We start from the raw sequence: 15916 nt of genomic DNA, 5'->3' as shown, positions 1-15916 counted from the left end.
CGGTCTGTTGTCATACGCTACATTACCCAGAGAGGTGAGTACGCCATCATTGTGATCCTGTGACGCTGTAATGGCCTTCATCTCAGCCGATCCCCATGGTCTGTCTGGAGTTTGTAATACCTTTCACAGTAATCAATAGGTTCACGTTTTGTGCCGGCTGTGCAGTCTCCTCCCTCCCGGTGATCGAAGCCCCGGTTAGCGGGCACAGACAGCTCAGTACCGCCCAGTGAGCCCTAACGTTTTCCGCACGCATTTATCCAACCAGTGGTCAATTTGGCTATACACATAAAGGCCAAATTGTCTCTGATCTCTTGTGATCAGATCTATATCTACTCATTAAAAGAAGAGTGGAGGAAAAAAATGTCGATATGATATAATAGAATGGGGGAGTAAAGCAGTAGCCCCCCACTCTGTTGTGGGAGGTGCTTCTCTAATGGAGCAGACATGGAATGACTAACAACCTGGCAGATTTGCTTTGCAGAAATGTAGTGTTTAGATTGGTGGATTCACCTGCAGTGTATTGAGAGCGTCTGCTTTATCAGCATTTTGACCTGTATAGGAACCCATTACAACACATCAGCTGTCTAAAGTTCTGTAAAAAGTGGCAGCCCTAAATATTGGTCTCCCCACCTCTGGCACCATCCCCATTCACACAGGATTTGTGAATGCAGGTTTGTTATACCCAGAATGAGGGAAAAAAATAAAATGAAGACCTTTCTCCCTGGGCCCCTTGTGTAATGTGTTTGGAATCTCTCTAGAACTAGTGATAACATTTTTAGGTCCGTATCGGTGGTCTCACTAATCCTGTGCCTAGTGGAATAATTAAAGCATTTATTTTGAAAACTCCATTTAATACCACTTTCATACTGCCGCCCCGGCAATATCCCGCGTTGTTAACCCGGGATATTGCCGGGGCACAGGGCAGTATAGATAACAAGATTCCCGGGTCGGGCGGGTTCATACTGCACCTGCCCGACCCGGCTTTTAGAAAAAAGAAAGTGTAAAAAAAAATGTTTTAATTAAAAAAAAAATACATAACAAATGTTTACTTAACTTATTTTCAGCCAGCGGTGTCTCCGGTGCGTTGCCGGCTGTCAGGGGGACCTCTGGGTACTAAAATGACGTCATTTCTAGTCCATTAGAAATGCCGTCATTTTAGTACCCAGAGGTCCCCCTGACAGCCGGCAACGCACCGGAGACACCGCTGGCTGAAAATAAGTTAAGTAAGCATTTGTTATGTATTTATTTATTAATTAAAATCTTTTTTTTTTTTTTTTTTTACTTCCCCATTTTTTTTTTTTGACACTATGAATGGGGAGACCCGGGAATTACACGGGTTGCACCATTCATACTGCACCAAGACCCGGGTTTTTCAGCGTGCCTCTGCAAAAACCCGGGTTTTTGGTGCAGTGTGAATGGGGTATAAGAGACACCGTATTCATACAAATGCGGTGTGTGAATTCTTCACTGACTTACATCAGTTGTACAATCCTTTTAATTATGAACGTATTAAGAGCCTTATTCCTCTTAAGTCCTATGTCATATGGAATGTAGGACTGACATTCAAAGAAAGGTGGCAGTAGGCAGGGAGCAACTTATCCATTCCTTTCTGGAAACACAAAAACAAAACTGTTCTAACATTTGAGAAAATGTAAGTAAGAACAGCTCACCTTCCTCCCACAGTTTATCGTTGTTTTTATACAAGCATGAAAGTGTTCTGCCATTTTTCGTGATGGTTTGGCCACAAAGTCTCACACTTCTGCCAGCGTCCTATCTGGTTTCTCCTCCGCTGGGACAGTGGTGTGGCAGCTCTCTGTCTGCAGAACTACACATGTCTTTGTGTTTCCCTCAACATGTGTGCAAATAAAAATTATAAATAAGTCTTGCCACAACTGAGGAAGGTTTTAACTTTTAATTCAATGCAAATCTCTTCTCTGATTTTACTGAAATGATCAGATAATCTGATGTTTCCTTTCTGTCAGGAGACAGTGGGGGAGATAAGGCCCTGAAAGACTGACTAAAAATACAGCTGGACCTTATCCACAGAGATAAGCAAACGTTTTCTACTTGTGGTCAGACAATGTTTAAAGAGCTACCTTATCCGAAAATACGAGGTGATTCAAAAAAAGAAAAGGCATCTTGTGATGTCGGCCACCCACGCTACTGCACGGTCATTTAGGCTGGTTGGAAAACAATTGGTTCTGAGAGCAATCATCATCATCACCATATATTTATATAGCGCCACTGATTCCGCAGCGCTGTACAGAGAACTCACTCACATCAGTCCCTGCCCCATTGGGGCTTACAGTCTAATTTCCCTAACACACACACACACACACACAGAGACTAAGGTCAATTTAATAACAGCCAATTAACCTACTATCAATGACGAGCGATGACCACGTGTATAGGAAGCTACAACATTCGTCAAGTTTGAGTTAAAAAATAAATAAATCAATAAAATGTCTGTGTGTAACTATAACAACTACCTCACTCACGTATGTAAAAGTTTCAATGTCTAACTTTGTATATGAGCTTATTATACAACTCCTGTGTTAAAATTTCCTCTTTCTGGGTGTTATTTCTGTCTGCAAGTTGTTCCTCTGTTCTTGGGGATTTTTCACTCTCCAAAGCCTCGTCCCTGCTCAGAACCATATTTGAAATAAGTTGAATTTTATGAATTTTAATGCTAAACATATATATATATATATATATCTCTTTAAGAGGATGGTGTATGTCGAAACATAAAAGCTATTTTTTTATATTATACCATTGTCATTATTATGTCTACTTTTGAAATAATGGTTTGGTTTAAAGATTGACATAATAGTTATAATTGTATAGCCAAAAACACAGGAGAGAGACAGAAGTTACTAGTGAATCATGAACATTTATTTATATAGCGCCAGCAAATTCGTAGCGCTTTACGCTCAAAGCCAGCAAATTGAACACACAAGTCCGGTGAATAAATAATGTGACTCCATTTAATAAAACATAGGCAACATATCAACTTACATAGATGGTTCATTAAATTGAATTTGAATGCATGGGAGAGATGTGAGGGTATCTATTGTTTATGTGATGCAGGTTGTATTTAGTGTCATTGAGAAACCTGTTGAACGTTTTTGACGGTTGGAAATTCTACCGCTGTGAAACTGATGCAATGATTGCGCCACAGAGAAACCGTCAAACTGTCTCGTTCTCTACAAACTGAAATAACCACATATGAGGTTTTTGGTTTCCTCTTCTGCTATTTATTTCAAAACTGAAGTCAGAGTTCTCCAACGGGTTCCTCCTGTTCAGCCGTTGGAGTGCACTTGTAGGTTCCTCTTTCTTGATGGTGTCTCGTGCCCCCAACTGATGTGGTTTCTTGTTGACCTTGTGTCTTCACAGAAGGATTTCTCCGTACGAGAGGACCTGCACCAGTCTGACGTGGAGAGCTGGCTGGGGTTCATCACGTTTCTCTGTGAGGTGTTTGGCACGATGAGGAGTAACGCAGGAGAGCCGTTCCGAGTCCTCGTTTGTCCCATCTATACCTGCCTTAGGGAGGTAATGCCCACCGTCCTGCATGCAGCCATTTTGTGTGTCATGGCTCCGAGTATTGAATGTGGACCTTTCACCTACAGTGTAGGCAAAACATTTTGTCAGGTAAAATATGTACATAGTAGTGTCAGCCATCTTGTGAGCTACACCAGTATTCAGCCAGTAAATATACAGATATATAGTTCATATAGAAGGTGGAATAAGTGCGGTAGATGGCGGCTATTCTTGACAACAGTAATTGCCACGTATAACTGATCCTGACTATTTGAATACTTCATTCATGAGGTGAGCTTTTAGGGATAGATTTATCAAATCTTCTAAAAAAGATAAAGTGGAGGTGTTGCCCATAGCAGCCAATTGGATTCTAGTACAGGCCTAGCCAAACTGTGACTCCCCAGGTGTTGTGAAACTACAAGTCCCAGCATGCTTAGCCAGCCAATAGCTGGCAGGGCATGCTGGGACTTGTAGTTTCACAACACCTGGAAAGTCACAGGTTGGATAGGCCTGCACTAGATACATGATAGCCAGAATCTGATTGGTTGCTATGGGCAACACCTCCAGTTTCCTTTTTAGAAGGTTTGATAAATCTGCCCCTTAGGTTGGACAAGTAGAGGTGTTTGCTCCTTTCCTATGGTCTTACTCGGAATACGTCAGAGTGGGAGAAAGGTTAAAGGCAGGAGACCTTAGAAGTGAAGCGGGCGACAAGGAGACCGTTCTGCACAAAGCGCAGGAGAAGACTAGGGACGTACTAAGAAAGTAAAACAGATATGTCAGGAGCAGCAGATACGTGGAGGACCTACACAGTAATTTGTAGGTGATCCTAGACTCCATAGGGACAGGAGACTGATTTATATAAGCCGTGTGTAGGGACTGATCTGTGAGGACAGGAAATGGTTCTCTCTTCAGAATGTTGGATAGGTTACAATGAAAGATGGGATGCAGGGAGACCTGTTAGTTGCAGGTTACAGTAATTCAAGTGGGAGAGGGTAAGGGAAGTGAATTCAAGTGGTGGACAGATAATGAAGGATAATCTCTGTAATATTATAGAGAATAAGCAGCTGGTTTTAGTCAGAATAGGAATAAGCAGGGAAAGAGAGGGATGGGGTGAAGGTAACATGCTTTGGTGGCAGAATGTGTATGACCTTCCCATTGATTATCGAAGTGGAGTTCCGGCACAGTTACGGAGGAAGTATGAGGAGCATGTTACGTCTGAGCCATCAGAGTGCCAAACTTGAGGATATAGCTAGTAGGCATTCACTGGAGTTCAGATGTGAGATTAGGGGTGGACCCCTATTACTGCCTTTAGTTGATACTTGAATTAAAAGGATCTGATGAGGTTACCAAGGGGGTCTATATAGGCTCTGAGGCACACAAACCTTTGTGGGAGAGGGGGGGGGGGTATTGTCTGGTGAGATAAAGCGCAGGTTCACAAGAGATAGAAAAGAAGCGGTGAGAGAAGTACGGACAGGACACAGCGCACTTTGTGAAACCAACAGACTCTAGAATCTGAGTGTTCAGCATTGTCAGAGACTGATTAAGTAGGGTGAGCTGAGAAAATCAACCTTTACATTTATCAGTATGAAAGTAATGTGTTATTTCGTGGGGACTGTCTTCGTAGAGTACGTTGTATGAAAGCCACATTACAGAGGGTCGGGAAATTATGACTCAACCAGGAGAGTAAGATCCAACCACTCTAGAAATTTGGAGCCATAGGGTGGATGTGAGGCAGGGCGGTAATTCACGAGGGCTGTAGTGTCCAGTTTATTATTTTTAAGAGTTGGTGGAATAAATGTTTGTTTAAAGGATGAGGGGAAAATATGCCAGTGTGTGGGCAATTGTTATTGCCTTGCTCAGCCCTTGTTACATAGTAACATAGATATAATATGATGCCAATCACTCATCTGAGTGTCCTCGCTGTCATTAGTTTCTAACTGTTTATTTTTCATGCCTCTTTCCCCGCAGCTCTTACAGTCTTACGATGTGAAGGAGGATGCGGTTCTGTGCTGCTCCATGGAGGTGAGACATAATCTTGTGACTTTTACACGTGTATAATTTCCCTTGCTGGTGACTAGCAGTGTACTATGAAACAGTTTTCATTTGTTTACAATGAGTAAACATCTTGTCAACTACGAGAATCCCCAAATACCCTGTTGTTGTCGTGGCCCCTTAGTGGTCTCACTTGTTACCTGAAGCCAGGACCAGATTGCACTTAGGGCTCAGGTGGACTCGCTCTGTCCAATCCTCTTCCATAGAGCTGGATAGAATCGGGAAGAATGCACAAAACCTATACATGCTCGTGTGACAATAGCTTCAAACACCTTCCATAGAGCTGAATAAAAGCTGGCAGTGTTTACAGAGCATATTATTGCTCATGTGATAGTAGCTTCAATCCTCTTCCATAGAGCTGGGTATAAGTGGAAAGAATGCACAAAGCATATCAATGCTCGTGTGACAGTAGCTTCAATCCCCTTCCAGACTGTATTCGAGCTTATTTGACAGTGGCTAAATGCTTTACACATCCTACTATGACTAGGCAACTATAGTTTGTGAGCTGCATAATAGCACCAAAATGCTCAGACCTACAAAACGCCTGTGTGCCACTAGACTTACTGCCATGTCTGGAGCACTGAAGACTGTAGAGGGGAGTATAGGTCCCGGGGTATGGTCTCTATAGGCTCCCCTGGCTGTAGACTGTAATACGTTATCACAATGTAACAGTAATTCAAGAGAACTCAGGAACACAGGACTCACGGAAGATATGTGCAGTGCTACAGTGTTCCCAACATCCTACTCTGAGCTGGGACTAGCAAGATGGGTAAACCTTTCTAGGACTCTAAACAATGTATAATGTACATATTTGGAGGGGGAATATATATAATACTAAGATATCTTAAAGTCTGTTTTAAGTTATCCTAACAACACAGAAAATGCAATGTAGTTTGTGGGCAAGATACCATTTTGAGCTGGGATACCCTTCTCCAGTAGTCCTGATTTTCACAAGCTAGTGTAAGTTTCTGGTAGCTGTAATAGACGCCCCACCTCTAATGTGCATCTCCCTCACTAAAGGAATGAGGGTTGGATGTTGCTGGGTGTTGTCTCAGACCAGGGTTGTGACCTAATTTTGTCCCAATTTTTCATCTGGGAATTTTGGGAACTATGTCTCTCAATACTATTAGGATCTGCATTACAGTATTAGTATTTTAGCTAAACCATTGCTGCACCTACAGAGCTGTCAGTGTTTTCATCCACACTGTGTGTATGAAGACTGTACACACACTCCTAATCTGCAGAACAGAACTCCTGTATAGAACGTGACATGACGCAGCGAGGATTAGATCCTTCTCTAACATTCTTTACAGACAGCGGAGGGAAATAACTATGATCCTTGGTGAAGATTAATCATGGTTTCTGAGATTTTTGGGCTGTGTGTAAAATCTTTCAATGATTTGATGTGTTCAGTACACGTTCCAGCAATACAAACTTCACGTTAGTATAACCTCCAGGAGGTGTCATCCAGTATGTCCCTGAGAAAACCAGAGCAGCTGCAATTGTGATTTCTCAGAATAATTTATCAGATGGACCAGTACCAACGAAATACTCCCAACTACTGAAGGTTTTGTTGCAGGCTTAATAAGGGCAATGAGATATATAGATATAGATAGATAGAGATAGATATATCTATATCTAGAGAGTGAGAGAGAGATTTTTTTTTTTTTAATTTTAACTACATGTAGTTTATGTAGCCATTAATATCAATAGCAGTAGTATGCACAGAGCCCTATTGTAAAATGTACAGATGCAAGAGTAAGTATTGACCTTTCTGTCAGATTTATAATAAATGTCACTTTTATACAATTGGGATAAGTACCGGTATATTTATGCAATTATTCCAACACCTGACGGGACATTCTCTAATCGTACCTTAGTGGACATTGACTGCTGAGTGAATGTAAGAGTATAAATAAAAGGTACGCGATGGTCTGCAGAAGGCTATCTACACTAGTGAGAGAACCTCAATCAGTAATTTGACGTATTACTAACACTTATTGCAATTATATGTGTCAGTCTGTCACTCAGACCCTCTCCCCAGTATGCCCGTGTCTCCCATTGATGTGCCAGCTGAGCTGGAGACATCGGGCGTCTGGGGTAGTGGCCTCTCGCCACTTAACATGCGACTTGTAACCTCTCCTCTGTTGACAGCTGCACAGCACCGGCCGCCTGCTAGAGGAACAGCTGCCGGAGATGATGACGGAGCTGCTGGCGACAGCACGGGACAAGATGCTGTGCCCCTCGGAGTCGATGCTGACGAGGTCTCTCTTGCTTGAGGTCATAGAGCTACATGCCAACAGCTGGAACCCCCTCACGCCAACCATCACACAGTACTACAACAAGACTATCCAGAAACTCACAGGCTGACATGGAGGTGGGGGGGGGGGTGCAGCCAAAGGACACAAACCTAGGGTAGGGGAAGACTCCGCAACCCTTCACGTAAACCAGGATGTACCTTACCAATCGGACTCGAACCTTTCTATGAAAATACTGAAGGAGCAAAACATGTCGATTAAACAAACAGCATGCTAAATAACTTGTTCAATGAGGAGGGGGCAGCCTTCTTTTCAGTCTAGTCCCCGGCTACAGAACAACCTCCTCCTCTGTCGTTTAATTTGCATATTGTAAAAGCCGCAGCACAGGCACCACAACATCGTTTGTGTGGGTGCAATAGAGATGTTTATTGAAAGGCGAATGGCTGCTATTGTTTACACACAATTGTGAGGGCTTGCACTGGCCAACTGGCAGGGGGTTGTTGTAGGCAGATGTCTAGGGAGGACAAAGGAGAGGCCATGTCTGAGCAGACATTCATAATTGACCTCCTCCATTGTCTGTAGTGTGCGGAGAGCGCTGGGGAGTTGGGTGTTCAGAGAATCACGGCTTTGATGATGTATTAGAATACGGGTTATGTTTTCATTTGCACTCTTTGTTTTCCTTTGAATGGTTGGGACAAGGCACCAGACAATAAACAACCATATTATTTGACATAGCAGGTGGACATTTAGGAAACCTCCTGGTTATGGAGGATATTTTAATCTATCTGTGGTGGAGAATCGGGTGTATTAATGTGAGGAATTTGGTAAGAGTGGTGGATATGGAAGTGTGCATTAACCAACCCAACCATCATTCGCTTAGTTTAATCTTTATGTGGCTGGACGAGAGTCCCAGGCAAGTTGCGGTGCAATATATGTAGTAACTATAATTTAAATTCCTGCAGCAAAGGGTTAAATCAACGAACAAAACAGCATTTTCTGTTGTGATGTAATAACGAATATGCAGTTCTGAAAAGAAAAGATTCTGAAGACCTGGATGATGAAATGAATGAGTATTATAAGTCACCCACCGAGTGCATTATAATTCACCAACCAATACTTGGTTGAACATATTGGCTTGTATACGCCCTCCTTTAACTTGCACTAAATACATTGCATTTATTTATTATAGTCTAGCCACATTCTGTGCTTCGTCAGCCACGGTTTTATATCATCCGGCTGAGCGGTTTGGTTTTTGTGCCCTGAATTATGGTGCGGCGCCGCTAAGCTCACTGCACTGGGTGTAATTGTTTCAGAGTTCTGCTTTAGCATCGTGTCCCACGTAACAGTGCACAGAAACCAGGGGAGCAATGCCTTTAGTACACTGAGAGGTCGGCGGGTACAAGCAAATAAATGGAAGTCATCCGAGGGTGTGCGACGGTCACAAAGAAGTGTAAAGGTGTACAAAAACACGTTTATATTTAACCAGGAAAAGCTCTAATTAAAACAGTATTTCTGAATATTTCTTGTTTAAGTTACTGTCTCCAGGGGGGGGCTATCCCATGTGCGTCAGATCTCGTGGCTGCTAGGGAGATGCTTCTACTGAATAAGGTTATATTAAGCATGGACGTCCAGGTGTTGTGAAACTACAAGTCCCAGCCTACCCTGACAGCTGTTGGGGCAAAGCATGCTGGGGCTTGTAGTTTGTGAGGGTGAAGAGACCCACCTACTTATGTGATGTCACACTGATAGGCGGGGCCACTGCTGTCAAGTGTGCCAGTCCTAACAATTAATGACTTTACTATTCACATTAAAAGCCCCTTCGTGAGGTGTTAAAAGAAACTGTGGGCGTATCTGGACCTGAAGTATTGCATTCACTTGTAACATGTATGAACCCATGTTGGGGTACCCAGAAGAGGATTAACTATAGAACTCTGTATTTGCAACTATTCTGTAAACAAGTAGCTGGTTAGGGACCCTCTAAGACCTCACACACTCAATGGGTCTGACACAAGAAACAATTTTTTCTAGTTTAACAATACGCACTGGTGTATGTATTTACGTTAGTGTTATTCAGAACTCTACTAGTTGCATTTCTGTGTGTTTCTAAAAAGTTTATAAACGCTAATAAAAATGCATGTTCAGCGCTGATCAAGTGCGGATGTTTCATATGCGTTTTTACCTGCGCTGTGGGTTTGCGGCTTACTCTGCCCCTAGTAACTGCAAATAGTGACTAGTGCAGTGTGAAAATGACAGCCTACTAGTCAGCTCTGTGTATTTAAAACCCATCAAGAGTCAACCTGACGCGTTTCACCGGTCGTCCGGCTTCGTCGGCTGTCCGAACACTAAATGCTGCTTATACATACTAATATATTTTGTGTACCCAACACTTCCCTGTGTCCTCTTTGCTGTATGATACGTGACTGAGTAAGGATGTCCACCGCGCTTAGAGCCACACTCTACCATACAAATCATTGTGATCTGATACAAGTTTAGTGTCCTCCATTGTTAGAATTATTGTCTATATATGGTTGATCTGTCACACCAGAAGCATGTTCTGTGTTATCAGCCAATAACACATTGCCATAGTAATGCACTAGCGTCCCAGACGATCGGGATTCCTATAAATTGCATGTGCGCCAATATCCTTAATGTAGAACGGTATCCTTTATGCCACGCGCTATTCCTAAAATTTGTGGCTTAAGCCTCGCCCTTTAAATAGTGTCAGGCTGCCACATCACAATAGCTGTCCTGCCAGAGAAGGAATATAATCCTGAACAATACCTGGTATCAAGGAAAAGTTTTCCTGGCTTAGATTTGAATTTAGGCGTTTTTGAATAATTAAAAGGAGATTGCAAATGTGTATTTATAGCGCTTTGTTGGGTAAATAATTGGCGTTCACCGTAGTGGGAAAGAAAAGTTTGTTTTATTAATCTCTTGAGAGCAATAAAGTTGATGATTTGATAACATCTGCACAAAGGCAACAGAAATCCCTTTTTGTAACTATCCGTTATTGTTACTATATAATATTTAAAGCTACTTTTTAAAACTAAAGTTGTTAATGGACTATGGCAGATTTGACTGGCACACGCCTGGTGCCACCCTGGGTAGGCCCGCAGTGTGTTTCATTCCGCAATTATTTACGCGTGTCGTGTTATAATCTGGACATTGTTGTGCAGATGGGTCTTCGAGTCCTGAGCATTTGTCTTGAGTTGTTATGAAAATCAGCCTGGGACGAGACGCTGACTGTATTTAGTCTGCTGTCCCCACTAAGGAGAGACCCTTTTTGTAGCAGATTTAATGAAGGAGGCGGCTGCTGGCGTATGGGCATCGGAGAACGCCAGGTCACCGCTTCACTTCCTGCAGAGAACCAGGAAATGATGTCACTGGCCGTTTCCTTATTTACTTTCTCTATTGATCCTCAACTTAGTAAATCATTCCTGGTGCTTATTAAATGTTGAATTCCAAAGAGCGGAGGGGAAAGGCAGGGTGGCTTCCTGTTCTCTGCTCATCCTGCAGTCACAGGGAGTATAAGGAAATTTGGCTTGACGTCCCAAGTCCCCCATTAAAGATCGTCAGGATGAACGTCTTGCATTCTTGGGCTGTGCATTAATGTTTCAAGTAAGAACGCTGTGTCTGGAATGCGATTTATTTTATTTCTTTACTTTTTAAGGGCACTCGAGTATTTTCTCTGTAGTTTTCATGCAGAACACATGTACCCGAACCTTATGTGCCCCTTTACGGAGAGTTAGAGTTCTGCAGTAAATACATCACCTCCCGTGGACCGATCAGAACGCGCCGCATGCATAGCGTCTGCAGCGCCGATGTCTGCGCAAACCCTAAAAAGCTGCGGTTGACAAAGTAAGGGCAAGTGTAACACTATAGGGGACTATGCGAGTTTAGCTGCGGTTTGAATTTGTATTGAGGAATTTGATTAAATTGAAAGCAGGTGTAAGATATTGCAGTATTGCCAGCAGGTAGGACGCTGTTTACCGGCAGACATTCAGAGTCTGCCAGCTCTAATCTAATGGGGTTTGGACTCTACAAGTTCTTAGCTGTTCTTGTAATAGATCACATAGAAGGTGAGGGTTGGCTGGTGACTGTGAGCCGACAAAGTCTGACATACGTTACGAGTTTACAATGTAGACAGATCTGCTTGGCATACCCTCCAGATGAGGCTACGATGGGATCTGTACCGGTGTAGTGCCTTCTGCCATTGATGTCTCCTCTAAAGGGGACAACTCTGTCTAGTCTCTGTTCCTCCTGAGATGATGAAAGGATTTTTGAATGCGGAGGAGCTTGCGTTAAGGATGGGTCCTGTTCCTTATGATGACGTTCCCTTTTAGAGATGAAACCAATAATATATTCCTATGCCTCTCGAAATGTTGACTTGAGAATAGTCCTACTGCTACGGAATTTATAAAACCTTTTCTTCCCAGGAAATGAAATAGTCCTATTCCTCTTGGGAGCTGAAATCAATAATAATCCTCTTCATCCTGGGAGGTAGAATCTGTAATACAACTATACTTATGGGGAAGTTGATTATAGACCTGTTTCTCCTTGGAGGTTTTCATCGATATTGTCGAGGTCAACTCGATAATCGTCTTATTTATCTCACCAAGTTGAATCGATTGGTTCGATTCCATGCAAGAGGTCGAACGGACAACAGTCCTGGTCCCCCAAATGTCACATTTTATGCTTTGTGAGTTTATTTCACTGTAATATTTCCATTTCTTTGTACAAAAAAAAAAGATTTGTTCTACCTTCTTACCTTGGCATTATTGTATACCGTATATTATAGCCTGTGGAAAATTAAATGCAAAATGATGCCAGATATTTTTCTTATGCATTCAACTTTATGCGTAAGCTGCATTCAAATGCTTCGAAGGTTTTATCCAAAAACACCACATGATGTTCTAGATCAACGGTTTGCGGGGTCGGCTATGCGACTGTACTAAAATGTTCTAACTGTTTCATAAGTTGAGTGGAAAATATGATATAGATATATTTGTGGACCAGAATTGGGTGTAAAAAAACGTTTCACAGTAGAAGTTTTGAAAGTTCACAGCTAAGCTGAGGGCCACAGGTCAGCGTCGAAGACCAGGGTCTGCTCAAGAGATTGGCTTGGGAAACAGCGCCGTGCTGGATATTATATCCTAGAGGTTTTTGTTGGAAAGGATTTGTTTAATGTCTGCACACTATGGAGGCAGCCATTTTTTTTTTCCATGCATTTCGTGGGTTCGCTGGTTCCAGTGAATTGATAGGCTGCATTCTTCTAAATACTGCTTTGCCCCACAATACACCTCATTGTGAGTATACGACGTGTACATTTCCCTGAAACAGTAGATCAAGCAGTACGGCTTCATTTCCTACTAAGCTTGTAATTTTACGGAGAAAATGTATTCAAATTTGTTTTGTTTTCTGGGTTTCCATGATTTTTAAACCAGTCTCAATTCCTCTCTCTGCCGTGAGCATGTACATGCTCTATAACCTAAAGATTATTGTACCTGTGTGTTGAAAACCTATATTTCCAGGTGGTCCGTGACATTAAGACCTGTTTGATTTTTTAATAATTCTGTCTGAGTTTTGTAAGTGTTTTGCTTGGTCTCTCCTGTCGGTATGGGGTGAACAGGCTCCACCCACTTGTGTCACATGACTTGCGATTAGCGTTTTAGACATGAACGCATCGCTGAATGAAGGTGAAATGTCGCTCAGTTCGAGGATTACCTCGTACATGCAACTTGCTGCTATTAGACCTTACTTCTATATTGCCTTACTTTACAAATTCTTTCTATCCAATCACAATTAGCAGACCGGGGAGTCGCACCGTTCCCCCCCCCCCCAGTTCCCCCCCCCCCCCAATTCTGGAACGATTTCTCTGGAAAATTCCGAAGCGTATGGAATCTGTAGATGGGGTGTAGCTCATTGTTCTGCTGTGCAACGTATTGAATCCGTCTAACTTTCATATACGGTCTGCTACGTTTCTGGGTTAGTAATTACAACCCAGCTTATATCCTGAAAGAGCAGCTGTACCACTTGGGGGAGAAGGGAGGCGGAAACTGCCCATTATAATGTTTACAATAATTATACACTGAAGGGCACTTGGCCCTAGTGAATCACAATATACCACTGCCTGTGCCCATAACTAAATGGGCTTTGGTCCAAACCACAGCATTTAGTTTATTTGCAGAGTATAAACAGATCACGTAATTTTGCAATAGGTTACAGGCTGATTTTTGGGGTATTGGGTGGTAAAGAAAAGTCTGTAACCCCTGTATTAAAGTCCATACTTTGCCTATATTCCCACTTGCTTCCTAGTGATGGTGAGGTGAGGTGGGCGGGGTTTGATGATGCCGTTTGTGCCATAAAGTGTGTGGGCAAATGTATCATTCAGCACCAAACATCAAGGGCTAGATTTCCTAAACTGCGTGTTTGAAAAAGTAGAGATGTTGCCTATAGCAACCAATCAGATTCTAGCTATCATTTATTTAGTGCACTCTACAAAATGACAGCTAGAATCTGATTGGTTGCTATAAGCAACATCTCCACTTTTTCAAGCCCACAGTTTAGTAAATATACCCCCAAGTTGGTGATGACACGAATTACGGTGTTTACCGAGGTGGTTGGGGCCTAATGACGCAACTTGTCTCGTGTCCCCTCCCACCATGCGGCAGGCAAATACTATCTGGGAGAATTGCCTGCGCTCTCTGTAGTCTGGGAGGTCTCTCCCTAATTCTAGGGTTTCCTGGACCCTCCCAGAGAGTAGACCACTTTGATTAAAGTGTCTCTGTCACCTAAGCACGGTGGAGGAGGATATTTTATTGGCTGAACCCCTTTTGAAAAGATCTTTAGAAACTAGTAGCATCACTTAGGCATAAGGCACAAAGTCTTGCTAGTCCCTAGTAAACTGACCGACCAATCTAAATCACCGTGTGTAGGTAACCCGCCCACCTTTAGCCTTACTAAACCTTCTAACAAGTGACAGTGGAGGTGTTTGCCCGTAGCAACCAATCAGATTCTAGTTATCATTTATCTCATACATTCTAGAACACGATAGCTAGACTCTGGTTGCTATGGGCAACACTCTACTTTCTCTTGTTTAGTAAATCTACCCCTATGTCTTTCCGTGCCTCCGAGCATGTGATAAATGTGTAGCTATGTGATAATATCCATTCCAGATCTGTTACATTACAGAAGCCATGTTCTATTTACCTGATTTGTAATCTATTCCCCGCTGGTTGTGGGGAATAGCAGAGACTTGCTGTCTCTGTCTGACGTAATCACGATTATTTACTATAGGAAAGCATCGGCTGAATGTATTAACGCCATCGGTTCTGCCGCTCTATGTGCATTTATAGTTTGTGGTTTTTTGTTTTCTTGAACTTCATGTTGTCATTGGGATTAAATAGATCCTTCTTACTAAATGACCTTCCTGTGTGATGTATAGACCCATTGTAATGTACAGAAACAATCAAGATATTTCCGTTTTATAGAAATATGTGTATTTATTGTGTTTTACATTGAGAGAGTATCTATGAACTCTTCAGCCTGGTCCATATTAACAGCTTTGGAAGAAAACGTACTGAAAACCATTAAATCCGCAGTGTTTGCTACAAGATCCCTATAGCTTCTTATGGCTACTCAGCCAGATATGTTCATGAAGTATCCAGGCAAAATATATGCTCTAAATCCCGTCATCCAGGAAATAAACGCTTAACCCACAATATCATACGCTGTCTTTGTTGAGCTGTTTCTTTTATGTTGTGTGTTGTGTACAGTATTAAACTTATGTTATTTACCGGTATTCAGGCAAAGGACACTTATTATTTTGTTTACAAGAAATGTTGTATGTTTTACATTTAATTAAGATAGTTCACAACTTTGAGAAAGAAAGTGTGATCACATCCTCGGGGGCGTGTCTATCAGTTATGAAGAGCAAGGCTGAAACTTGCTCCTCCCCCTTAAACACCCAATCACTGTCGAGTGTGGCAGGTACGCGGTACCCATTAACCTCTGCTCTACTATGCATAGCAGCACTGAACGTGTCAAACCTCACATTGCTGCGGTTCACA

General features: G+C 42.4%; 1 protein-coding gene across 5 annotated transcripts in view; it reads left to right on the top strand.

Annotated features, from left to right (window-relative positions):
• CTIF (cap binding complex dependent translation initiation factor) overlaps positions 1–15648 on the top strand; it is a 154324-nt gene extending 138676 nt beyond the window's left edge. For all 5 annotated transcript variants that reach the window (XM_075185905.1, XM_075185886.1, XM_075185911.1 and 2 more), the window contains exons 11-13: positions 3394–3549; positions 5506–5559; positions 7744–15648. In XM_075185905.1, coding sequence (XP_075042006.1) covers positions 3394–3549; positions 5506–5559; positions 7744–7959 — 426 coding nt within the window. In that variant the 3' untranslated portion in view covers positions 7960–15648. The remainder of the gene's footprint in view (positions 1–3393; positions 3550–5505; positions 5560–7743) is intronic.
• The last annotated feature ends 268 nt before the right edge of the window (positions 15649–15916 follow it).

This window comes from Mixophyes fleayi, chromosome 1 (genome assembly GCF_038048845.1).
Source record: "Mixophyes fleayi isolate aMixFle1 chromosome 1, aMixFle1.hap1, whole genome shotgun sequence".
Classification (NCBI taxonomy): Eukaryota; Metazoa; Chordata; class Amphibia; order Anura; family Limnodynastidae; genus Mixophyes; species Mixophyes fleayi.
This window is presented reverse-complemented; position numbering and strand designations above follow the sequence as displayed.